This window comes from Python bivittatus, unplaced genomic scaffold (genome assembly GCF_059951505.1).
Source record: "Python bivittatus isolate LINGU-HERP-01145 unplaced genomic scaffold, Pbiv_v1 ctg000310_np1212, whole genome shotgun sequence".
Lineage (NCBI taxonomy): Eukaryota > Metazoa > Chordata > Lepidosauria > Squamata > Pythonidae > Python > Python bivittatus.
In genome coordinates this window covers 2,227,213-2,252,286 of record NW_028277054.1, presented here as the reverse complement: position 1 = coordinate 2,252,286, position 25,074 = coordinate 2,227,213, and the positions used below count along the sequence as shown (strand labels likewise).

At 47.2% G+C, this 25,074-nt stretch overlaps 2 protein-coding genes across 3 annotated transcripts; one reads left to right on the top strand and one right to left on the bottom strand.

Annotated features, from left to right (window-relative positions):
* Positions 1-79: 79 nt before the first annotated feature.
* On the bottom strand, positions 80-15,310 carry SIRT2 (sirtuin 2). 2 transcript variants are annotated; one of them, XM_007436108.4, is made up of 16 exons: positions 15,160-15,310; positions 15,008-15,057; positions 10,900-10,945; positions 9,818-9,934; positions 9,296-9,337; positions 8,192-8,298; positions 8,029-8,085; positions 6,793-6,861; positions 5,502-5,631; positions 4,915-4,974; positions 3,822-3,877; positions 3,018-3,094; positions 2,868-2,919; positions 1,813-1,880; positions 1,263-1,329; positions 80-1,070 (listed from the first exon to the last, which is right to left on the bottom strand). In XM_007436108.4, the coding sequence occupies exons 1-16, from the start codon at positions 15,173-15,175 to the stop codon at positions 912-914; spliced, it is 1,173 nt and encodes a 390-aa protein (XP_007436170.1). In that variant the 5' UTR covers positions 15,176-15,310; the 3' UTR covers positions 80-911. The 2 variants fall into 2 exon arrangements, with proteins under 2 accessions (XP_007436170.1, XP_087995929.1); XM_088139803.1 differs by lacking the exon at positions 15,008-15,057 and having other exon boundaries at positions 15,160-15,282.
* A 444-nt stretch (positions 15,311-15,754) lies between these two features.
* NFKBIB (NFKB inhibitor beta) lies at positions 15,755-24,205 on the top strand. Its single transcript, XM_007436110.4, has 6 exons — positions 15,755-16,350; positions 17,082-17,187; positions 18,854-19,082; positions 19,637-19,725; positions 20,964-21,197; positions 22,303-24,205. Exons 1-6 carry the CDS (start codon positions 15,935-15,937, stop codon positions 22,339-22,341), a joined length of 1,113 nt encoding a protein of 370 aa, XP_007436172.2. The 5' UTR covers positions 15,755-15,934; the 3' UTR covers positions 22,342-24,205.
* Positions 24,206-25,074: the final 869 nt, after the last annotated feature.

The following is a 25,074-nucleotide window of genomic DNA, read 5'->3' as shown; positions in this document are numbered from 1 at the left end:
TGTTAACTGCACCAATTACAACGAGACTTCCCAAAATGAACACATATCGATACGGAACACAGAAAAAAGCAACAGCATATTCTCTTGTGGTATCAAGCTGCTGGTATTTAATTGTCACTGACGACAGCTTAATGTAAATGACAGGCACAAAAGCATCACACATAGTTAAAACTGCTACCCTCCGCAAGTCAACAGGCTGATCAAACACTTCGAACTACTCCTCTCCAAAAGTGTCTTCCTTGGCTTGATCAGTGCTAAAGAAAAAAGTTCCCATAAATAAGGGCTGGACAGAAGTTACGATTAAGTCTCCTTTTGTCTCTTTTCTCTAATGCAATTAGAGCAAAGTTCTTCCTCAGTAAGAACAATTTTCCTCAGAGGTTAATTGGAAATTAATAGGATTCACCCTCCCAACATTTAAGAGTACAGAAAGGCTCAAAAGAAATCCCAAAGAAATATTCCTACTGCTAAATTAAAACTTCAGTTCTGTCATAATTTCAGCTATTTATGGCTTCAATTGTGCCCAAAGTCCACAGAGATGACCTTCTGGGATGGTACCTGGTTTTTGATTCCACATCTCCCTTGAACTCTATTACCTCCCCCCAAATCTTTGATGCCACATGGCTAAGTCCCTTTACTTATTTTGTTAGAATTACATCCTGCCTTTCTTCCAGCAGCACAAAGTGACTTACACAGGGATCTCCCTTCATCTTATCCCCCCCAACAGCTTAGGAGCAGTTTGGGTCAACAGTGACTCGCCCAAAATCATCTAGTGAGTTTCCACAGCTAAGTGTGGACCCCACATCGTCTCTCCTTAATGAAATCAAGACAGAAAGCCCCAAGCATCACTTGTTCATTTTGATGTGAGTTTTTAATAATCAGAAAGCAGAGTCCCCCAATCTTCTCTAATCTCTTCATTCTTCTTTGTTTGCAGGTGGCTTTTTCTTCTCCAAAGATGGATTCTTTTCTTGTTCCTTGGCTGGATGATGACAAGCACCTGCCCCATCAACAGGCTGTCCTGATTTGGCCTCAATGACAGCATGCTCCTTTTTCACAAGTTCCTCCAGCTCTTTCTAAGGGGGGGGGAGGAGAAAAAGGAAATCTATGTAGGGAACATAACCAAGAAATAAACTGAGCCTTAATTTGCTCAGAGCTGCAAGCCACCCCCTCCCCAGTAGTTCACAAGAGAGAACCAAAGATAACCCCATTCGTTTTTACAGATGTGCCATGGCCTATTTTCAGTGATTCTGAAACAGGAGAGATACCTTCCATCCCAGCAGCTCTGCCAAGGCCAGACAGCCCTCATCGCAGTCTCCAAGCCATGCAACATCCCTGAGAAAGTAAATGGGGTGGGAAGGGCCCCCAAAAGAACTGTGAATAACCAGACCCCAACCTTCAGTAATTATACAGAGCTTACTAAGCATTCCAAGACACACGCATCTTTTCTTTCAGTGATCTTTACAAAAACCTTGTGAAGTAGGCCAGCAGGATCATACACGCTTTCCCTCACACACATGGGCTATGAGGAGTAAGAGTGGCTTCCCTAAAGCCACCATGTGAGATCAAGAGATGGACCACAAGGTTGCACTAGATTCCATACACACCAAGGGAACTGCGCGTGTCAAACTCAAGAGAAGCACACAGCAATTATTGGCTTAAACTCTAATTTATTTAACTCCTGAACACAGTCTCTTACCCAAGACTTTTGGCACCAAAGCCCTGAACACTCCACCTCCCGTGAGTCAACGGGTGTGTCCTTGCCTTAGGTTCCCAGCACCTGCCCTGCCACAGTCCTATTCCCCACGGTGAACTTGCCTGTATGCCTTTTCTGAATCGAAATCCATTCCACAGCCTAAGCCCACCAGGGACATGAAGGGGTCACTCTGAAATGAGACCAAAAATGTAAGAACATTCTCTTTAGGGCTCCAGGATGGTAACTGTTTTTAGATGGAGGATCAGCAGAGAACCATCATTTTATAAGCCTGTCACTAACATTTATCAGGAAACTAGCTACCTACCTTGATCAAAAGTTCCATTCCATTTCTGCATGTCACTGACTTCATTAACCTTTCAGAGTCATGGCAGGATGGGCCCTCCTCCATAAAGACATTGTTCTGGGGTTATCAGAAATGCTTGGCATTCTTCACTAAGGTAGGAGGTAGGAGAGTGTGAAAGCCTTAGCCCCTATACCTTGCCTGTGCACCCCACCTTTCTGCTTAAGAACAGAGTGGGACAGGTGGTGGAAAAAATCTCCCCTCTCCAAATGCAGCAATCAAGAAAAGGGCCAGAAGTTACCCACTGTCAGCCCCACTAGGTAGACCAGACCAAGAAACCAATTCCACCAGAAAGCTAAAACTACTTTTGTGTGTGTGTCTGAGTCAGTTTTTGACTCCTGGCAACTGCCTGGACCAGTCCCCGCAGTTTTCTTGGCACGGTTTTTTGGAAGTGCTTTGCCATTGCCTCCTTCCCAGGGCTAAGAGAGTGACTGGCTCAAGGTCTCACAGCTGGCTTCATGCCTAAGGCAGGACTAGAACTCAGGGTCTCCTGGTTGCTAGCCTGATGCCTTAACCACACCACCAAACTGGCTCTCTGCTTTTATTGAGACGGGCTATAATAACAGAATCCTGCAAGTCTGATTGTGCTGGACCTCCTCCTGCTTCTTATACTCCTGCGAATCTGGGAGGCATCTGCCTGAGCTGCTTCTGAATGTTACCTTGTTCCTCTGGACTTAAAAAATACGCTTCGGCCTCTTTTGCCTAAGCAACTTCATCTGCCTATCTCCATCAAGGTCCTCTACCCTGCTCTCTCTATACCCAGAAGTTTCCAATCTGAATCAAACCAAAGAAAGGATGCTGCAAATCCAATCTTACCTCTCCGGTCTTCTCCTTATTGATCAGAAGCCGTGGTGTGTTTGTTGATACCCTGGAAGAGACAAAGAGGAGGAAGAATGTAGCAATGATGCCCACAGTGTCTTAGTCAAGGAAGCTAAGCCCTTGCTTACGCAGCCCAGGTGCGCTTACCTGCTGACCAGAGAGGCAAAAGGCTGGACCTGAAGAGAGGTGCCCATAATAATAAGCAAGTCCGCATTCTGGAAATCCTGCAAGCAGAGAGCTACTGTGAAGGATGGTGGGCACCACAGAACTGTATCAACATTTCTAGCCTGGTCTCAAACCTTCTCTCTCTCTGAAATTGTACTATCTGGATATATTGCTCTGATCTTTCATTTATTCAGGGCTAGGCAGACCTTGCTGTCCCATGTAACCGTGTTCGTGATAGACCACAGCAGAGCTTAGGCCGTAACAGTCGTTCAACAGAGAGGAAAACCACTAGCTCCTGCAGCGTGTGGATACAGTGTTGTAAGTGACTGCATACTGCATGCAGAGGGACTTCTGACCACAAAATTGAGGGTTAATATGCTAACATGCTTACAGTGCAAGGTGCTGCTAATGTTTGCCAAATGTTCGCCCACAAGCAGCTTTGGAAGAAAGATGTAACTCCATGGAAGCTGAATGTTCCTTTCTTTTTGAACATTCATCCTTTTTTGTCTCAATTAATTAATTAATTAATTAATTAATTAATGTAGCACTGCTACTTTAGTGCCATATTTTCATCCGTGATTTGAGATTTCATTCATCCTAACCAATTATGAAGTGGTAAGAATTTATCACATCTCTGATAAGTTAGCATCTATGACAGCGACATCATTTCACGTGGGGAAATGTTAACTCTTAAAATAAGGATCCAGAAATCCTGGGTCTTGGTAGACCTGTACACGTGGGCCTGCAGGAGCTCTGCATCCAAGGGCAAACCACTGAAGTGCTTACGGATTGCGTGAGAGAGAAGAAACGAGACGGCAGATTCTCCCCAAAAAACACGATATCTGAACAAAGAAAACACAAGAAAACAGAACTCTTGGCTAGGATTACCTGAAACATGATCAATAAGCACAGAAGTAACATCTTTGCTTACATTAAATGGTAACATGTTTCTCACGTGCTCTGAACGTATAACGGAAAGCGTAAATTTGAAATGTGACAAGTCAGAAGTCCTGTTGAATGAGATTTACAGGGGTCAGGGTCACAGGCCCTTTATTCTTGTCCCTTCCCCCGATTCACAACAGCGGAATTATACGAAACAGGAGAAATCTTGAAACAATCTATACAATTTATAGAAGGTTCTGAGTCTAAGAATAAGTGTGGTATAAGATTAAAAAGGGGGGCAAGGTTTGAAGCCCCATCTACCTACAAAAGCTTCGGTTCTCTTGGGCCAGTCACCATCTCACAGTCTCAGGACAGATTATTTTGAGGACAGATGAGAGGGGAAAAGAAGAACGATGTTTCATACTGTATAAATGAATTCAGAAGCAATTCTCTAGTGATCTTTGGGCCTTACTTGCTGGGGACTGCACTCTCTGATCCTGTCAGGAATCTTGAATCACATGTACATATCCCCTCTCTAATTTCTTTTATTTATTAAACATGTGTAGCCATAAGCCATTACAGTACATCCGTTAACAATAAAAAACAGTTTAAAACAGAAGACATTCATTCAGCACTGGCCCCATACTTTTTACTGTTTCTGTATGATTTAAACCAAGAGCTACATGCTGGGGTATAACTTCGTTAAAATCCGATTAAAGAAAGCATATCTTTTCTTCATTTGTGCAATTTCATTCAGCAGCAGGAAAAGCACTGGATGATTCCTTGTTAAGAGTTATATTTTCTCCATTCTGCTTTCTCTTCCTCCCTCCCCAAGCACTCCACTTCAAACAGAATTTCCATATAAGATGCAATATAGGAGTCTGCACTGCAGTTAGGCTGTATAATTGCAGGTTAGCAGAGATAAAGATGTGCAAATCAGCTTCCAGATCAAAGACCCCAAGATGTGCTTTGATGAATAGCTAAGAGGGATGCTCACCTGGCTTCACTACATTCTGACATTTTTCACATTTGGGGATAAGAGATGAGAAAATATTTTCTGAAAGGAAAAAAGAAGAGGGAGCCATACTAAATGCATCTAAGCCAATTCAGTTTGTAGCTAATCCATTATTTGGCATGTCCACACATATAGACTTTTAACTATTTATGGGGGATTTTTAATTGTTGATGGGGTTTCTGATTTTAACTGTGAGCTGCCCAGAGTCACCCGTTTGGGGGAGATAGGTGGCATACAAATTTAATAATAAATAAAAATAAATACATGTACCCTTAATTCTAACCAGTCTTTTAAGCCTTGTCTTAAACCCAGCAGCCATACTAGACAATCCAAAGCAGACCACTGGAATCCCAAGAGTTGTGGCTTTCTCCCATCAGCTGCATTCACATATCTCATAAACAAGCACTGCTTCCTCTCTATCTTGAAACTTCTGCTTCTCTGACTATCAAGGTCATGCACAAGGAATAATACAGAGTTACTCCAAAGACATTTTTATTTTCTTTACCCCTTCAATACCTTCTGGAAGGCCCAGGACAATTTCTTCCCTGCCCCAAATTCCAGACCATCACCTTTCATCCACTCAAGGCTGTATGACTTCCTGCAAGCAGAGCTGATGCAATGGGAGGTGTAAAAGGTGCCATGAGCTTCCACTAAGTCTTCAGGATCCAGACCAGCAACCCGCTCCAAGGTGTCAATGTTCTGGGAGGCAGACAAGTGGTTCAAAATAAATTCAGTCCTGAATGGCTGTCAATCCTGTAGATAAATCTGACTAGGACTCTCTGAAAGAGGCTTGTCCTACTTCAAAGACTCTATGTAAGGCACACACAATGGGAACTGTAGTCCCAACAGCACCACCATGGTTATTGATTCATGCTGGCTCCCATGACGTGAAGGAGCTAGTAAAAGATGTGAGGATGATATTAATAAATGCTCACACCCCAACAGAATGCTGGAACTGAACAGTTCCCCTTTGCTTTGAATACACACATAGGGAAAAGCCTAGCATTTTAAAAGTTCCAGCTCTGCTATATCTTCTCAAAATATGTGGTCATAATCACTTTGGTTTCCACTCTTGCTGGGTCCTTTGATTCCTAGAACTAAATTCCATCTTCTTCCCAGCATATCACTTATTAACATTTGTAATCAGTTTCAGCTGCCCATCAAGAGTTATCTGACCAGGAATGCATTCAGCTGTTTTCCCACTTCTTAACATATTTGCAAAATCAAAGTCCTGATCACCACATTTCAAACCTTTTATATTTATATTAATTATATGATAATTTCTTACACACGCATTTTAAAACAGAATATTTCAACTCCTACACTTCCACACAGATCATAGCTGCATCAATTCTCCCTTTTTCTTTTTTCCATACTCAGCACCATACATGCTTTCTCAGGAATTACAGAGAAATTTGTAATGTGCTTGCCAGAATTGTTAGTATCCTTATTCTCATTTAAGTGCTTGTAAAATAAATTATCTTCATTTTAATTCTCGAGAAGCAACATATTATTTGCTTTGAAAATTATTATCGGGCTTTTATTTTATCTAATGCCAGCATATCAACTTTCAAGCGCCACACATGAACTCAACCTTAAAAAAAATCCCTCACGTACAGTCAGGATACCTTACATAGTACATATACATTAATCATTTTACTGGCTCATACTCAGAAGATTCATTCAAAATTCACTTCCTGCAATGCACCATTTCAAAGTAAGGATAAGAAAAGGCTAAAAGCCGGGGCCCTTATTTATTTAGGAGGCTGGCCTTTAGAATGGTATTGCTAAAACTTTCTCTTTAATTGTTTTAACCAGAAACCTCCCTCTCTTCTCCAAAGTGAAAGAGGACTTATTTACCTGGGTGTAGCAGCGCAGTAGCAGCCCTTTATCCTTCAGGAGGCGAATGAAGTAGTGGCAGACCGTGGGCTGAAAAGGACCAGAACCTTAGATAACATATTTTTTTCCTCAGAAATAAAGGAAGCCAGTAGATGCTTATCATACAAACCAGGCTGCAAATATCTTTGCTTGGTTTTGGTACAATTCAATTCATTCTAAGCTGAAAACAAATTGAAGAAATTCATTTTTGGTTCTTTGATGGTAGGAAGTCCAAAGGAGGATTCAGGGTTAAATTGTTTTTATTGCTCTGCTTTTTGGTGGTATTAAGGATAATGTGATAGTTATACATTTAATTTTAGGGTAGTTTTTATTTATATGTTTATTCATTGATTCCAATTCTTATGGGACTCTTGGCAGTTAACAACACTGGAACATAAAACATCCATGGTAAATTAACAATAAAACGGCCACAGTAATTAAATAATGAAGCAATAAACAACAATAAATTAATCCATAATCAATTTACAACAGCACAAACCCCCCCCCCCAAACACCAGCCTCAATCCATTAAAACCTGCTGGCGGCACTGAGCAATCAGAAAAAGCCATATAGGAGAACTCAGCCTCGAGCATCTTCTGAAACAAAATCAGGGTAGGGGCAAATCTGATTTCAACAGAGCGCCCTGTTCAAAAGAGCTGGCCCTGCTATGGAAAAGTAGCACCTTTGCGCCTCAGCCTCACTCATTTCGCAGAACTGAGGCACCATCAGTAGTCTCTCTGGGGACAACCAAGTCAGCCAGCTTAATTCTAGTTGAAGAATCCAATTCTGCAGGTGTATATTTTTAGGGGCAACTAAGTTGTTTCTATTACAAGATTTATTGTATAGGAATTGTAGACAGTCTGGTGATGGAACAGTGTACAACCTCTCTGATAAACAAATGCCCTTCTTCCCAAGCATTAAAAATTGTTAAGAAAACTCACAACCAAGTTAGCTGTTATAGTTCTGGCTCTACTCTAAAGCCCTAGCCCCTAACTTAAGACCACCCCAAGAGATCTGATTTTGAGCCCCTCTCTAAACTAGAAACAAAGAAAACCAGGGGTTTGCTTCAGATCCAGTTTCTCAAGAGTATGAATGGGGGGGGCACTTATGAACTCTTTGAAGCAGCCATTTCTTCTCCTGGGATGACAAGGCCATTGCCTTTTTAGAATTGAGTTTGAATCACTGCACACCCCTAGGAAACATGAACAGTCAACTGACCTTGAACTGCCCTGGGTAGAGCTCCCGAGCCAAGGTGAAGAATGGTTCTGGGTTTTGCTAAATCAAAACAGAGACACAGAATCAATTATGCAAAGAAAGCAAATCTTAGGAGACCACAGTATTCAGCCAATGCAAGTAGCAGGCAGGTAACTCAGTGTGGTACCTTGAAGTAACCAATCTCAAAGATGGCTTCAGGATATGGTAGACTGTATTGCTGTAGATTGGCATATAGCCCCGTGCCAGGTGAGCGGAAATCGGGGATCCCCGCACCTGAGAGGCAGAAAGGCAAATGCTGAGACAGAAATGGACAGCTGGAACCAGCTGAACAGAAAACCAACTAAGGATAGATCCCCAGAGGTTTACTTATTCTCATACTACAGTGCTCTGATACAGCTTGAGCTAAAAAGCAAATACAGTACTTGGGATTTCCAGCTCCATATTCCAAACCCAGCTTACAACAAAGGGGAGAAGGAAAGTAGAGAAAAAAAGAGTTCAGAAGAGGCACTCTGCTGAATCAAACTAAACTATCAGTTTAAAGCACGACCTACACCTGCCAGTTTCAACAATTGTCACCATGACTTCCCACACAGACAGGTCTATTAAAGAAAACAAAGGTTCTAGCATGGGTTTTATATTCCGTGCATATCTCAAGGAAGGTATTACCCAGGCCAGTTACACTTCACCGTTGCTAACATTCATCTGTATATTGCAGAGAAGACTGCATGGGAAACTCAGGACTGCATCACATACCATTTGAAGGCTACTAATGTAAACAGATGCTAAACTGGCTAAAGATCTCTTTATCAATACTAGGTGAGAATTACTTGCTGCTAAAAACAATGCGATGCCTGTAAGCTTCCATCAACACAGAGACCTAAAGCCAGGCATGTCCATTATGCAGCTTTTCAGATACAGTAGTTCATCCTGGGAGAAACCGTGGGTCAGGAGCAGAATAAATGTCTTGTAGGTATAAGAACCCAGGGCCAATTTTCACTTATTTCCTAATTAAAAAACTAAATCTCAAGTGGCAGGATATGAGCAGACCTTTCTTTGAGATCTTGGATTACTGCTCCCAGAGTAGCCTGAACAAGCCTGCAGACAGACCCACAGTCTAAATTTAGTAGAAAGAAGCTTCTTCTGTTCTGACCCCTAAGTATGTAAACGCAGTTTCTGATTTTATCAACCAGTATCGCATTCTGCTCCTTCATTTCATTTTCACAAAACCCAAAAATGACACGTATCCAGTAAACCCATCGTTAACACTTACTAGTTGAGATTCCTGCACCAACCATACAGATTACATTCTTGCCTGCAAGAGAAAGAGCAGGAAGGGCCTTTTAACACCTACCCCTCAATTACACTATACCACACCCATATCCTGAGCAGCATCAATATTTGGCATAGGTATCCAACCACTGCAGCCAGTGCAACTTAGTTGACAGGCCACAGAATTTCCGAGGCTGGAGTTCAAATTCTTCTGCTAAGAGCCTGACTAAACACCTTCTCGTGACCCTGAGCAAATTACCTTTGTCAAGAGCAATCCCTATCTGTAAAACGGAAAACATCAATGACCACAGGTGAGCAAGTACAAATACACTGAAAAGCGTTAACAGCATTTATCTACAGCACGATAGGGGCACCAAACCTCCCTCATATCTTTTCTACATCTACACCGCCGCCCTCCCCCAGTCACAAGCTCTCTCTTCCACTCCCTTTTCATCAACTCCTGAGGCTGACACCAAAGAGGGAAGAGCAAAAATGCTTCGGTCTCTAGAGAGAACTGACTTACATTTTTCTGTCAGCATGAACTTGGTCACGCCTTCCAACGTCAGCTCCTCCAGCACTTTCTCAGGCTTCTCGCTGCCAAAGCCCAGGGTCCGGGAAAAGAGGTTTCGCAAAAATTCCACTGGGAAGGGAGAAAAATCACAACTCTCTCTATCACGTGCTTTGGAGAGCCAGGATCCCTGCATATTGTTCTAACCTCTTATGTGAAGAAAAGATCCACCTGCTATCCTGGGCTTTAAATTAAAAAAAATGATAATGCCTGAAATGATAATAGAGGCTTCTCTAGTTTGGTTTGCCTCATCCCAAGAACAGTGACTGTTAGAAAGGCAAAAAACAGACCCGAGTTCCCCTCCTCGTTTTGGCGAAGTGCAAGACTGAAAGGCAAGGCACAGAACTGTACCAATAGAAGCGAATATGTGTAACCTCAGGGTTGAACTGTGGAGTCAATACCCTAATCAAGGAACTACCAGAGGGGAAAAAACAAAACAAAACCCCCACCCCCACCAACATTGGCAAGGCAGGCCACAGTATATAAACAGAGAGCAAATCCCATTCCATTCTAGCACTGAAGATGTTACCTAGCCAGGTAACAAAACGTTTGCAAGAAAACAACCGAGCTCAGAGAACTCCAAGGGCTCCACAGAACAGAACTGTATTAGGAACTCACTTCTGCTATTCTATTCTTATTTTTGATAAATAAGCCCTAGTTTACGTGGTCTGATGAACACCTGCTCATCTTGTCCTGAGGCAGCCAAAACAAACTACGGGCTCACTAATAAATGGAAATGTACAAATCTGCTGCCTGGGGTCAGAGGCCATGTGTCCTTGTTTAACGGTTAAGGCCAGCCTTACTTTTTTTTTAGGCCAAATAATGTAATTATAGAATTAGTGCTTGATTTACTTAGCTGCTGTGTTCAACAAACATTAAAGTTCTTATCCTGGATATCACAGTTCAGGGGTTCTGTGTCTAGAAATAATTTTTAATTAGCTACAGTAAGACAATAGTAATTTTCAGATATATGGATAGTCTCAATTTATACGTTCACAATGTTTAAACTAAAATGTGCACTCCTGCAGGTTACTTACTTTCTGATTGGCCAGAAGCTCCCGCTTCGTCATCAGAATCTGAACTCTATAGGAAGAAAGGAAGGAAGAATGTAATTCCTTAGATTTTCTTGCCCGGGCTCAGAAGCTGAGCAGGGTCAGGGCCTGTTAAGTATAGGTAGTCCTCAACTTACAACCATTTGTTCAGCGACTATTCTAAGTTACAGCAGCACTGAACAAAGGGACTTACGACCGGTCCCCAATGTTATGGCTGCTGCAGTGCCTCCATGGGCATGTAATCAAAATTCGGGCGCTTGGCAGCCCACCCGCACTTACGATTGCAGGGGCAGTTCAACTCCCCCCCACCTATGCCCTTTTAGTCCCCTGCACTCTGCGGCCCCTGCCACCCTAGCTGACCTTCACCATCTTCTTGCTCCCACTGCTGATCAAGCATGCCTGGCCTGGCCTTTTGTGAGGTAGCTGCTGGCCGCGCAAGGCTTTCTTCCCAAGATCACACACGGCAGTTTCCTTGCGAGACCTGGGGAAGATGGCTTCATGTGGCCAGCAGCTGGCTCGCGAAGGGCCAGGACCGGCACACCTCATCAGCAGCAGGAGCAAGAAGATGGTGAAGGACAGCTGGGGCAGCAGAGTGCAGGGTGGTGAGGGCAATTGTGGCTGACCTGGGGTGGCTGCAGCTCTGCATCACGCTGCTAGGGCAGCTGAGGCTTCCAGGGGCAGCTGCAGCTTTGTGCTGCAGCTCAGAGGCTTCTTGCAGCCCCAGAGCCACGGCAACCCAAGAAGCCCCTGAGCCACAGTGTGGCATGCAACCCCAGAACTGTGTGGTTCTGGGGCTGCTTGCCACCCCACAGGGCAGGGTGCAGGTGGCCAAAAGAGCAGAGATGGGGGAAAGATAGGCGGGTAGGGGGAGTTGAAGAGGAGGCAGTCCCTTACCTCACCAAGGCTTGGGGCTGGGAGGGACCAGGCCTGGAATGGCTTGGATTAGGGTGGGTCCTTGACTAATGACCAGTGGAATTTGTTTAACAACAGCAATGGGGACTGTTGGAACTGCTGCTGCTAAGCGACACAATCACATGACTTGCTTTACGACCACATCACTTAGTGATGGAGATTCTAGTCCCAATTACCATTGTACAGTACATTCAGAAAGTATTCAGACCCCCTTCACTTTTTTCAATTTTGTTATGTTGCAGCCTGATACTACAATCGTCCAAATTCATTTTTTTTCTCATTAATCTACACTCAGTACCCCATAATGACAAAGTGAAAACAGAGTTTTAGAAATGTCTATAAATTTATTAACTGAAATATCACATGTACTTAAGTATTCAGACCCTTTACTCAGTACTTTGTTGAAGCACCTTTGGCAGCAATTACAGCCTCGAGTCTTTTTCGGTATGACGCGACAAGCTTTGCACACCTGGATTGAGGGTTTTCTGCCATTCTTCTTTGCAAAGCCTCTCAAACTCAGTCAGGTTGGATGGGGACCGTCGGTGGACAGCCATTTCCAGGTCTCTCCAGAGATGTTCAATAGGGTTCAAGTCAGGGCTCTGGCTGGGCCACTCTAAGGACATCCACAGAGTTGTCCCTAAGTCATTCTGTGTTGTCTTGGCTGTGTGCTTAGGATCGCTGTCATGTTGGAAGGTGAACCTTCAGCCCAGTCTGAGGTCCTGAGCACTGTGGAACAGGTGTTCATTGAGGATATCTCTACTTTGCTCCATTCAGCCTTCCCTCAACCCTGACCAGTCTCCCAGTCCCTGCTGCTGAAAAACACCCCCACAGCATGATGCTGCCACCACCATGCTTCACTGTTGGGATGGTATTGGGCAGGTGATGAAAGGTGCCTGGTTTCCTCCAGACCTAACGTTTAGAATTGAGGCCAAACAGTTCAATCTTGGTTTCATCAGACCAGAGAATCTTGTTCCTCACAATCTGAGAGTCCTTCAGGTGCTTTTTTGCAAACTCCAACTGGGCTTTCATGTGTTTTGAACTGAGGAGAGGCTTCCATCTAGCCGCTCTGCCATAAAGCCCAGATCAGTGGAGGGCTGCAGTGATGGTTGTCCTTCTGGAACTGTGTCCCATCTCCACACAGGATCTCTGGAGCTCAGTCAGAGTGACCATCGGGTTCTTGGTCACCTCTCTTACTGAGGTTCTTCTCCCCCGATTGCTCAGTTTGGCCGGCGACCCACTCTTGGAAGAGTCCTGGTTGTGCAAAACATCTTCCATTTGAGAATTATGGAGGCCACTGTGCTCTTGGGAACCTTCAGTGCAGCAGAATTTTTTTTGTTGCCTTCCCCAGATCTGTGCCTTGCAATAATCCTGTCTCTGAGCTCTGCAGGCAGTTCCTTTGACCTCATGGCTTTTGCTCTGATACAATATGCATTGTCAGCTGTGAGGCCTTCTATAGAGAGGTGTGTGCCTTTCCAATTCATGTCCAATCAATTTAATTTACCACAGGTGGACTCCAATCAAGGTGTAGAAACAGCTCAGCAACTATCAAGAGAAGTGGGAGGCAACTGAGCTAAATTTCAAGTGTTGTTGCAAAGGGCCTGAATACTTATGCCAACGTGATATTTCAGTTTTTTCTTTTTAATCAATGTACAGATATTTCTAAAATTCTGTTTTCACTTTGTCATTATGGGGTACTGAGTGTAGATTAATGAGAAAAAAAATGAATTTGAACGATTGTAGTATCAGGCTGCAACATAACAAAACTAAAAAAAATGAAGGAGGTCTGAATACTTTCCGAATGCACTGTAAGTTGAGGACTACCTGTATCAGAAAGAAAACCACTGAGAAATTCCAAAACTTCCAAAAACCTATCCTTTCCTAAAGACATATTTTTAAGTAGCTCCTGTACTCTTTCTAGAGTTGCAGGTGCTTAAGTCAAATTACAGTCCTCAAACTCAGAAGGGCACTTAACCTGTCATGGTTCAATGTCCTCCCACCACCAGTTTTAGAGGGGAGATATAAGGACATTCCATTTGAATTTAGACTATGGCTATGTGGAGGAGCCTCTGAAACAGCAAGACGCGTCCTTTTATACGGTCCATTTTATGCTGACAGCTGCCTCGAGTCAATCGTTCCACACCGAATCGAATCCCCGTTATTCTGCCCAGTTTTATTTACAACCGTTACTCTCAGTCTCAAGTGACCTCTATCTTTTCAAGGGTAGCCAAATTTCATCATTAGTCTGTAATATGTGCAGTGGTTTGATTGATACGCTTACTTAATTCCACAACTAATACTAGTTTCATGCATTATTGATTTATTATATTTATGTATTATTTATGTATTATTGACTTAGGAATTACTGATATGCTTACTTAATTCCACAACTAATACTAGTTTTATATATTATTATTTATATGGATGGATGTATTTTTTATGCATTGATTTATGAATTTTTATATGCTTACTTAATTCCACAATACTAGTTTTATGTATTATCGATTTATTTATATTTATGTATGGATGTATTTATTATTTACACATTATTGATTTAGGTCTTGATATGCTTAGTTAATTCCACAATGAATACTAGTTTTACGTGCGCAATGGGTTTTGTGGACCAGCGGTAATAAAGAATCTATTTAGAGACGGGACCCCCGGTGTCCCCTCCTGCCGTGCCTCCATGACCAGGCAGAGTCTACCCTCAGGAAGCCAAGCCATACGAGGCTTTAAAGGTCCAAGGGGTGGGTCTCCCAGTGCCAGTCGCTAGAAGAATACATTAGCATAATTATTAATTATTAATAATAATAACTGCAGGATTCAACAAAAAGGAATTCGTCGTCGCAGCAGGATTTTGCTCAGACGGGCTGGACTTTTGCTCCTGCGACTCCCACCCAGCTCTGCCGGGGATGATGGGCCTGGGAGTCCACCCCACCTAGGGGAGAATGGGGGTGGAAGCCTCCCAGGAACGGGCGGCTCAGGGAAGCCTGCTTCAAACGGTTTCAAAAGCCCTGAAGTAAGCCTTATTCTGTGACTCGAGCCACTTTCCCAGGAAGCTCTACCGGTTGGATTTCCTGCCTGATCGACAGCGCTCAAGGCGCCCCCTCCCCCCGTCGGGGAGAGCCGCGCAGAGAGAAGGTCCCGCAGGCGGAATTTGGAGGGTCGCCCCCTAAATCCTCACCGAGGATCTTGAGGCCTTTTCGGCGTCCGGTTCGGGACTGGCGGCAGCGCCTGTGACAAGGGAAACACACGGAAGAAGGGGCGAGTGGGCGGGGGGCCTAGGCCTTCGGCCGCCTCCTCCTCGGCCCACCGTTCCCGCAGCGGCACCGTTACCTTCCCGACTTTCCATGAAAGGTCGCGCGGCGGCTCCGCCGAGTCTCCAAACCAAGCGTCGCCCCTGAGAGGAAAACTACAACCCCCGAAAAGCCCCGCGGGACAGCACCCAATGACCAACCAGGCTACAAACAAACATAGTCTGACGTCAACGATGTTTAGGCTGGGCGTAAAGGGAGCGTTGGGCTCACCCAATCGCAGCTAAGGACGAGGGGGCTGGGAGAGGGAAATTACAAATGACTCCATCTCCCTTCAGGCTTTGCGTTGGTTTGGGGTGTGACGTCGCTTAATTATAAGCCGTCCTTCGAACTTGGGGTCCTCCCGAAAGTCAAGGAATTCTACCCCAGCGGGTAGGCGAGGGAGAATTAAACGGCCTAGTGATATAAACAAGAGGCAGCTGACAGGGAAACACCAAAACGCTGAAGGATGCAAACGATACTCAACCGGCCTCACTCGCACTGCGGTGGGCGAACTCTCGTTCCCATCGTACCTCGAGGAAAAAGCAAGATGGCGCCTCGGCCTTCCTTCTTAAAAAGCGCAGGCGCCGGGTGATAGCGTGAGGGATCGCCCCTCCCAGGGCACTACAACTCCCGGCATGCCTCCTTTCGTCTGATAAGACGCTCGTCTGGGGATTCCCCGGCCGCTGAAATTCCCCTTCCATGGCATCCTCCGCCGGAGGAGCGGCTTGAGCTTCCTCGGCGACCGGGGCGCTCCGCCCGACCTCCCCGATGGCTCTGCGGCCCGCTGGGGCGCTGCTGTAGGCCCGTCCCGAGCGATGGCTTTCGTGCAGGGGCAGCCCGCCCAGGGCGGCCCGCGGGAGCCGAAGCGGATGGAAGCCGGGGCCGGCGGGGAGGACTGGTGCGACAGCGGGCTGGGGTCGCTCAGCGAAGGGCAGCTGGTCCAGATCCAGGAGGACGGCGGCTTGGTGGGCCGTGGCGACGCCGGGATGGGGCCCGGGGGCCGCCCGGGGAGCCCTGACCCCAGCCCGAGCCTCGCGCCCCCCGGCGCCCCCCGGAAGACGCCGCTGGAGGACGGGGAGGAGCGCCTGGACTCGGCCCTGGGCGGCGACGAGGGAGTGGGCGACCTGGTGGACGGCGTGGGGGCCGTGCGCCTCGAGAGCCAGGTGGCCGCCGTGGCCCCCGAGGCTTGGCTGCACCACGTGCTGGGCTTTGTCACCGAGGATGGAGACACGTAGGTACCCGAGGTGCCAGGGTGCCAGGCCGGGGTCTCGGGGGGCACGGTCTGGGGCCAAGGAGGGCCAGCCCAGAAGTCGCTGGCAGAAAGGGGGCCCAGCCTGGTTTCCCCCGAAACACTCGCGTGCCGTGCGCTCGCCTGGGACGAGCAGCCACGGCTTTCCCGGTGAGCACCCAAAGGGCAGACCCCACACCTGGCGCTTTCAGAATGAGGTGGCACGCAGGCCCCAGACTTCCTCGGGCCCGCGGTGGCTGCCGGTTGGGACAGCCCTGACGGGCAGCGGTGGCTCCAGAGTCTGGAAAGCTGCACGCAAGCCCAATTTTCTTGCTCTGTTCTTGGGCGGTTTAGTAATTTTAGACCACGCTGTCCGATGCATTAGTTGCTTCGGTTACGGTTTCATTTTGAGGTATGTCTTCTACGATGAGAGAGCTCGTATTCAATTGATGGGGCCCACGGAAGACAAGCGTTGGGCTACTAAGTCACAATTTGACGCCCCCCCATCACCTTCAGAGAACATAGAAGATGCTGTCTCCAAGCGATGGGAGCTGTAGTCTTGCACATTGGAAGTGCATTGGATCCGGGAAGTCTGGATGCCTTGGGAGAGGAAGTTGGGAAGTAGCAGCAGCAACATTGTACAAATTGGCACTTCTCCTTCTGTACCACAGAACATTTTCCCACGCATGACTTCTGCCTTTCTTAGCAGCGTTTGCTCTTTCCTCTTGTTCCAGAGCACTTCACTTGGCTGTGATCCATGAGCACGAAGCTTTCCTGGACTCCATTCTGCAATACACCCAAGGAACAGATTACCTGGACATCCAGAACGACCTTGGGCAGGTTAGATGGCAGGCCGCTTTGCTTCCCTCGAGTGGGTCCTTGCCGTCCCAAGGCCCCAAATGTATAGTGAGAATGACAAGACTGTGCGGCAGACCTGAGAACAGAACCTTGCGTTTGTTCAATTTTAGAAGGTCAAGGCCAAGTGCAAAAAAGGGGATAATCCTCCAGAATAAGACTCAGAGATTCTGAGCAAAAATCAAAAGTAAAAATGATAATATCCCTTATCAGGAAGCATTTAGAACAGCAAATAGAAATCAAAAGTAAAAATGATAACATCCCTTATCAAGAAGCATTTAGAACAGCAAATACAATTGAGTGGATGGTGGCTTTAAATCTTAAGAAAGCCGGTATAACAGGCTGGGTCACCGTAAAGGTGTTCCGCTTACCCACCCCCAGAGTTTTCCTTGTGATTAGCACTTCATTTCTGACAAGACATACTTGCAGAAGGCCAGGTGGCTGGGCAAATTCAGAGGGGAATAGGCAGTCTTTTAAATCTTCCATGGCTTCTGCCTGGCCTGTATCACTGGGTAGAGCTGGCATGTTCCCAGCCATGCCCATTAAGCAGAACCACCTGATGGGACCTAGGAAGTGGGCCTCTCTGCCGCACCACCTGCCCTCTGCAACATCTCCCCTGCAATGGGTCTGGTCCCCACCCAGGTCGTGTTCAAAAGAGCTCTGAAATCTTAGCTCTTTCCCCAGACCCTGGATCAGAGCAAGCGGCAGGTCCCGTACGTTTAATTGTCTCGTAACGGTTGTTTTTCTTCCGGCATTTGGGTGTTTTTTGTTTTAATTGTATTGTGTGCCCCCCAGAGTCATTGTAGAGGTGGGTGGCCTTGTACGTTCCTAAAATAAATAAATAAATAAAGATGTCTTTCCTGATCGCTGTAAAACCTTTTAACTGCCTTTTCTCCTGGAGAGCACAGAGAGTGGATGCCTGAACAGATAATTCTGGGTTTGATGGACAAACAGATGTTTCGTAGGGCAGTAGATCTCACTGTTTAATTCAATGGTAGAAAGTGCCCGCCTTCCCCACTTCACTTCTATGGCTAAATTCACACAGAAGACTAAGCCAGGTTCTGTTTTAGCCATGGTTTGTGGAATAAGCATCAGTGGCCTGGTTCTCTTGGAAAGCACTGAGCTGTAATGGTAGGTTCATACACTGTTTTGTATTAAAAACAAACCACTTTAATATTGGTTTGTTTGTTTATTAAATTTGTATGCCGCCTGTCTCCCCCAGCGGGGGACTCTGGGCGGCTCGCAATGTACAGACCAGGCCAGCGGATCAGATACTTTTTAGGCCTGGTGTAAACAGTCTGCTAAACAGAAACATCTTTGGTTTTCTCTTAAAATACTGTATTATTATATCTCTCTGCTGCCGTGGGTTTTAATTTTCGTATTGATGATGTCATTGTTTTTATTTCTATTTGATATTGTTCACGGCCCAGAATCGCTTATTGAGATGGGCCGCTTTACAAATTGATTAAAGGAGGAAATAAATTAGCCCGGCCAGTGTGAGCCGTGACATCTGTATGTCCACCAAGGTTTAGCATGCTGTGCAAAACCCTCCGGTTGTGGCTCCTGCCGCCGACCGGGGTCCAGCCCATTGGGCTTTTAAAAACCATCACTCTCAAGCTAAAAGTTTCCCTCCTCCCTCTCTTTCCCGCAGACCGCGCTTCACATAGCCGTCATCCTCGGGGCGTCCAGCTTTGTCGGCAAACTCGTGTCGGCGGGAGCTGGGCTGTGCGTGCAGGAGAAAGGCGGTCAGACGGCCTTGCACTTGGCCTGTCGAGAGGGATGGCGGGAGTGCGCTCAGCAGCTTCTCGCTCCACTTGCCACCCAAAGGCCCGGCCAGGGCGACAGTTTCCGGGCCCAGCTGGATTGCACCAATTACGACGGTAACCTGGAAGTAGCTAGAACTGTCCTTTTTGAAGTCTGCTGTAAACGTAGAGTCTGTTAGAGAGCTGGGACCACACGTTTCTAATCCTCATGGCTGTGGGGAAAACGAGGAGATCATCAGCAGGTTTTCTGAATTTGCACAAATATAAATTGATCTGGAAATTGATCAGTGGGTGGGATTCTAACCTCATGTCCGGTGGTGGTCTGTTATAACTAGAAGTCTCCTGGTAAACAAATTTATGTCTTTAACTTTTTTTCCCCCCTTTACAATATGATTTTTCCTCTGCTTCTGTCTGTCTTTTGTTTACTTTTGCTGTTTTCCATGGTTAAAAATTTACCTCCTTGCCTGATTTGCATAGATTACTTAGATCCTGGTGGAGTGATCTGAACCGTATTGGAGCAAATGTATTTATTTAGTACAATGGGTTACTTTTGAATTCCAGTGTGGTAGGTCAAACCAAGATGACATGTTGTTTTTCTACTCTGTAGCCCAAGTTGACCTCATAGAATTATTTGCTTTGTTTGTTTCTCAAACCCCGCCCCCTCCCCCCAGGTTACATCCCCCTACATGTGGCCATCCTACGGAAAGACTTGGATATGGTTAGTCTCTTAATCTCTGGAGGATCAGATCTCAACAAGCCGGTTAGTTTTGGAGCTGATGAAATCTCAAAAGATCTATGTCAGTGTTTCTCAACCTTAGCAGCTTGAAGATGTGTGGACTTCAACTCCCAGAATTCTGGCTGGGGAATTCTGGGAGTTGAAGTCCACACATCTTCAAGCTGCTAAGGTTGAGAAACACTGACGTATGTCAATTTCATTTTGATTGCACAAGAAATGAGCCTCGATATGATGATGAAAAAGGTTGTAAATTCAAGTAGAAAGGTGGGAGAGCGATGGGGTAAAAAACTACTATTGAGCATAAGTCTGTTTTTGACTGATGGAAGCTGACGTGAATGGGAGTCGGATGGAGAGGCGTGCAGCTTGAGTGCGTGGCTGATTGTGGTGGGGGGAGTAGAAAGGGAAGGATCAGGACCGGCCAACACTGCTAGCATGGTCTCTTGCAGAGGGAGGGAGCCACCCTGTTCCTCATCTGTTCCTTTTTTGTTGCAAAAATATTCCTCGGCGATGCAAGCTTGAAACGCATTTGAGTGCACAGGCAGCTGTGTTTGAGGAGCTGAGATCTGAAAGCACTCATTCATCGCTGAACCTTTCCCACTTTTTGTAACCGGAGCACCCAGGCTGGATTCACGTTAACACCTTAACCCCGAGCTGTCAACACGCAGTTGTTGTCTTTATGTGACATAAACAGCATGCCGGAGTAATGCTATAGCCCGGTCTATTCCACAGGCTAAACGAGGTCTGGGTTCTTCCCACAACTGAACCACAAATGCTCCCGCCCCATTTTCACGAGAGCGGCAGATTGAGCAAACCCAACCCATCTGCAAGCTGAGCATGTGTGCGTGCGTGGATTCCAGTTTACACCGGGAGAGCATATGGCAAGCAGTAGCTCTGCTGAAGCTCTGTCTTTGTGAAGAGATGTAGTGTGACCTTTGGGGAGGTAGGGGCCACCTGGAGCCATGAAGGAGGGACTGGGACAGGAGATGAAGTCCAGGGGTAGAAGGAAGGGTGAGAAATAAAATCAAAGCAATCCTGCCTGGATTTTGTTCAGTGTAGAAGGAGGCCGAGAGGGACAGGCTTTCGAGATTCTGTTATTCTATCCCACAACAATGAAGGAGCGTTCCTGGACTCCCTGCCATGCCTGTTTCTTGATCTGGCCTACCTGAAGGGCTGGCAGTCTCGGAGCAGATCTGGTCCGTTGACCCAGAGCGCTGGGCTCAGGCGGTGTTGCTGTGCCTCTCTGTCCCCCTCCTCCTCTGCAGGAGCTCAGTTGTGGCCGGAGTCCCCTTCACCTGGCTGTGGAGTCTCAGAGCCCTGAAGTGGTGGAATTCCTCTTGCGTGCCGGAGCTGACCCAGAGGCCCGCATGTATGTTGGCTACACGCCCATGTACAGCGCCAAGCACCGGCCTAACCAAAAAATCCCGCAGCTGTTACGGGAATTTGGCTCAGAGGAGGCTGACTGGGATTCAGAGGAGAGCGTGGACAGTAACAGCGAGGTGAGCGGGTTCTCAAGGGAGGCGTAAGGCTGTGATACGTGCCACTTGGATTTGGAGGGAGAGAAGGGGATGGGATGGGATTCAACCTTGAAAGCTGGTGTATATTCACACGATCAATTAGTTTGGCACCTTTCCCCAGCTCTTGCTCATCTATTTCCAAGCCTCTTTTGGGGCACCCAAAAAGAAAGTTGTCTTTCAATTAAAGCTGGGAAGAGTGAGCTCTCGGAAAGATGGATCTCGCCTCCTTCCTTTGCACCTTCTCTGTCCTCTGGGGGAATCCCAATTTGCAGTCCCCCTTATTGGCCTTCGACCTTTCGAACAGGCATGAGAACTCGCAGCTTACTTTTCTCAGGAGGAGGCTGCCCAGCACCCCCTTTGGAAAGGAGCCGGAGCGGATTATGGCGTTTCTGGTGCACGCCCAGAGATGTAGGCCAAGTGGTGAAGAGGACCAGTCCTCCCACAAGGCGCCCTGGGGCCCTTTTGCCTTAGGCAGCGGGAGGGGTTGAACACTGCCGCCTCAAACCAGGTCAGGAGCTCTTTGCTGGCTCCAGCCGATGCCACCAGCTGCTCACGAAGGAGGTCTCTTAGCAGCTCAGCCCAACCACGCGCTCTGTGAAAAGATGCCTGCAAGGCCAGCGAGCAGCTTTCGTGCGGTGGCAGAAAAGCTGCTCAGATTGCAGAGCCTCCCTCGCAAGCCTGAGCTCGCTCGTCCCATGCAGCCGCTGCTTTTTAAGGAGAGTTGTTCAGAGCGGAGTGGGCAGGAATGGGGCATCTCCATGGCTGTCAACCCCACAGGGAAAAGGATGGACACTGGTAGCCACGAGCCCCAATTTCAGGCCTTTCGCTCCCCGTTTCATGTTCTCCTTCAGCCACATCCCTCACCTGAGGATGGTTTGCTTCTCAGCCCCTCCTGGCTTAGCTTCTCACACCGTTAGGAGTGTAAAAAGGTGAGAGCTGATGGGAAGACAGGACTGGACGAAAGAGTGAAAAAGCGTGAGGAATAGCAAGATGGACCTAGAGCAGGCGTAGTGAAGGGGCTCTTCCCTGTCCCCTCCCACCCCAGCATGCTGTAGCCATCAAACATTGGCCTTTTTCCTTTCTCTAGGAAGAATACGACGACATCGTTATCAATTGTGGACATTAGAAGAGAGCCGAGGAGCCTGCTTGCCCCACACCGGAGTCTGCTGAAGGTGCTCCACTGTGGCAGCTGGCTATGATTTCTGTAGCAATTGCATCTTCACTGTGAGCTAGACGTGGATTATTTATAAGGGCCGGGAGAGAAGGGGAAGCTGCATCGTCTGGCCCAGAGCTGTCCTCCCCGGCCCCATTCCGATGTACCCTCCGTTATTTTGTTCTGCTTCAAAAATGGATTTCTTGTCTCTGATGTTAATGTCTCGTTCCTGCCTGCCTTGTCGTTTCTGAATCAGTAGGTTTGGGTTTTCTTTGTGAGCAAGTGGCTGATGTGTCCTGAGCAGATCCTAGTTGTGAAAAAGCCTCGTCTTTTCCATCTCTTTCTGGAGTACCCCCTGCCTTTCCTATGAACGCTCACGGTCAGATTCGTGTGTCCCCTTCCTCCTCACATTTGTCCTGTTACGTGGATGTTGTTCTGGAGAGCGGAGTGCCTTGAAACCTCGGATGGGCTCCCACCTCTCCCATCTGAGAGTTGGGGAACAAGGTTGCCATCCTGGCACGAGGAAAGTCTGTGATACATGCCCTTTGCGTGGCTTGGTTTTCAACTCCCCACAGCCCCAACCAGCACAAGACTGGGGGAGCTGTAGTCCAAAATCTTTGAAGAGGTCCAATCCTTTCCCTGGATTTCAGCAAGGCACCACCTTCATGGTCTGATAGCAGTTGTGCTTCTTTAGTTGAAGTGGGGGGTGTCTTCCTAAAAACAAGCAGCATTTAGGAAGAACAACTTCTGTTGTCCTTTTCCCCCATCCTGGAATGGTAAGAGAGTGGAACTTAATTTCCATTTGGACTGGCAGTAATTCTGCCAGCCCTGGCGAAGGATGCTGCTTCTCTCACCGACTGAAAGGTCAGTGTAATGCTCAGATCTCACCTCGGGTGGTCAACCATGAGTCCTGAAAAACTCCCTGATAAACTCCAAGGGAAATAAATGCTTTCGGCCAATCTTGCCCGCTGTTCCCATGGCGGCTTTATTTCTTAGACTTGGGAATAACCCGAAGTGTGAACTCCAGCTTTTCCCCCCCGGTATTGCCCTTCTGGCACAGAGACAAACTACAGCCGTTCTGCCCTTTCGATACAACCTTGGGTCGCCCTATCAGCAAGAGCAATTCCGTCCGCTCCCCAGTCTCATCTCTCCCCAGGATCCGACAGGGGCCTGAGAATTTTTTTGCCCCAAAAGGAGCCAGCTGATGCCACCGCTGGGAAAGGAAAGATGTTGGTGCAAATTGGGGATGGTTTGGGTCAGTCTACCACAGGGTTTCTCAACCTTGGCCACTTTAAGGCGTCTGGACTACAACTCCCAGAGTTACCCTGCCAGCCATGCTGGCTGGGGAACTCTGGGAGTTGAAGTCCAGACGCCTTAAAGTGGCTAAGGTTGAGAAACACTTGCCTAGCAGCTAGGACTATGTGGAAGAAGACTACATTGGGAACCAGAACCTGCTTGGGGTTGGAGTTCAGCAACATGGGGGGCTGTAGGTTCCCCACTCCACTCCTAGCGGTTGGCTTTGGAGCCCAACAGGCTGCGTTAAGCACTCCCAGGAACGGCTCTTTAAAATACCCCCCTGTACGTCTTCAGCAATGAGGAAAGAACTGTGTGTTTGCAAGGCTTTTGAACCCTGCTCTGTCCTGTGGCGTCTCCTTCCTTCTCCCCTTCCACAGAGCTCAGTATTTTGAAGTTCCAGTGTGGTTTCCTGTGACCTGTTTAAATCTGCATCATGATTTGGTTTGGTCTCTCCACTTCTTTTCTCCTTCTGCCTCCCTCTGTTGACTGTATTCTGTAGGTCTCCCCGAGCAGACCAGATTAAACCCTATGGATACCTGTGCACCTCTGTCTTTTTTTTATCGCTGCTGGGCTCGGCAGACCCTCGCTTGAAGGTTCAGCGGCATCAGACTCGGGTGGGAGGCTCCCCCAAGTCAAAACCCCCGTCCCAGGCGATAATGGGAAACCACTTCCGTGTCCCTGCTGGTAAAACTGCTCAAATGTATCCGTGTCATCACCAGAGGTTGAGCTCAACTTGAAGGAGGCTTGAGCATGTCTGATATAGGGTTGGCCTTGCTACCTGGAGCATGAACGGAGGCCCAGAAAGGTGATTTTAGAGGTGATTCTTGGATTCTTCCCTTCTGTGTTCACAGCCGAACAATTTACAAGGTAGCCCCTTTGAGCCAACGGTAAACTCTCAGCGAGTTCTCCTGCAGTGGCCAGCCAGCCTTCTCTCGGCCAGGGGCTCAGTTTGGTCTTTTGGTTCACTAGCCTGCTTGTGGTACTTCACACTGACTTCCTGCCTCCTGCAGACTTGTGGCAAGCCCGCAAATCTAGCTGTGACCTTCAAGTGGCCAATCTCTCTGATCCCCCAGATTCGGGGTTTGGGCTGCAGGACGGAGGACCGTTGCTCGCCAAAATGGTCCAGGAGGATCTGAGGATGGAGCACTGGCCCTGAAACTTTCGCCTAGAGAAATCTGAATCAGCGAATATAGCGCATAGCGTGCATTCATTTATTCCTTCCTCCCCTTGGGAAAATAGCTGTTGGCCCTCCAGTAGTACCCAAGTGGCAGATTACGTCATCCCAGGCATTGTCCTTTCTCTGCCAGCTTGCAGGGTTTCCTGTCCAGCTGGGCTTGTGGGAATCTGGCCACTAACGCTAGATTACGGTTGGGATTTAGTGTTGGGGTTAGGCTAAGGCCACTTGGAGTA

Bases quoted from the DNA above. Each gene is read 5' to 3' on its own strand.
- SIRT2 (XM_007436108.4), bottom strand. The intron at 10,946-15,007 runs GTGAGGATTTAG...TTCTTCCTATAG, and splicing joins AAAAGGCCTCAAGATCCTCG to AGTTCAGATTCTGATGACGA. The intron at 4,975-5,501 runs GTGATGGTCTGG...TTTTCCTTTCAG, and splicing joins CAGCCTTGAGTGGATGAAAG to AAAATATTTTCTCATCTCTT.
- NFKBIB (XM_007436110.4), top strand. From the start codon at position 15,935: ATGGCTTTCGTGCAGGGGCAGCCCGCCCAGGGCGGCCCGCGGGAGCCG. The intron at 17,188-18,853 runs GTTAGATGGCAG...TCTTTCCCGCAG, and splicing joins TCCAGAACGACCTTGGGCAG to ACCGCGCTTCACATAGCCGT. The intron at 19,726-20,963 runs GTTAGTTTTGGA...CCTCCTCTGCAG, and splicing joins GATCAGATCTCAACAAGCCG to GAGCTCAGTTGTGGCCGGAG.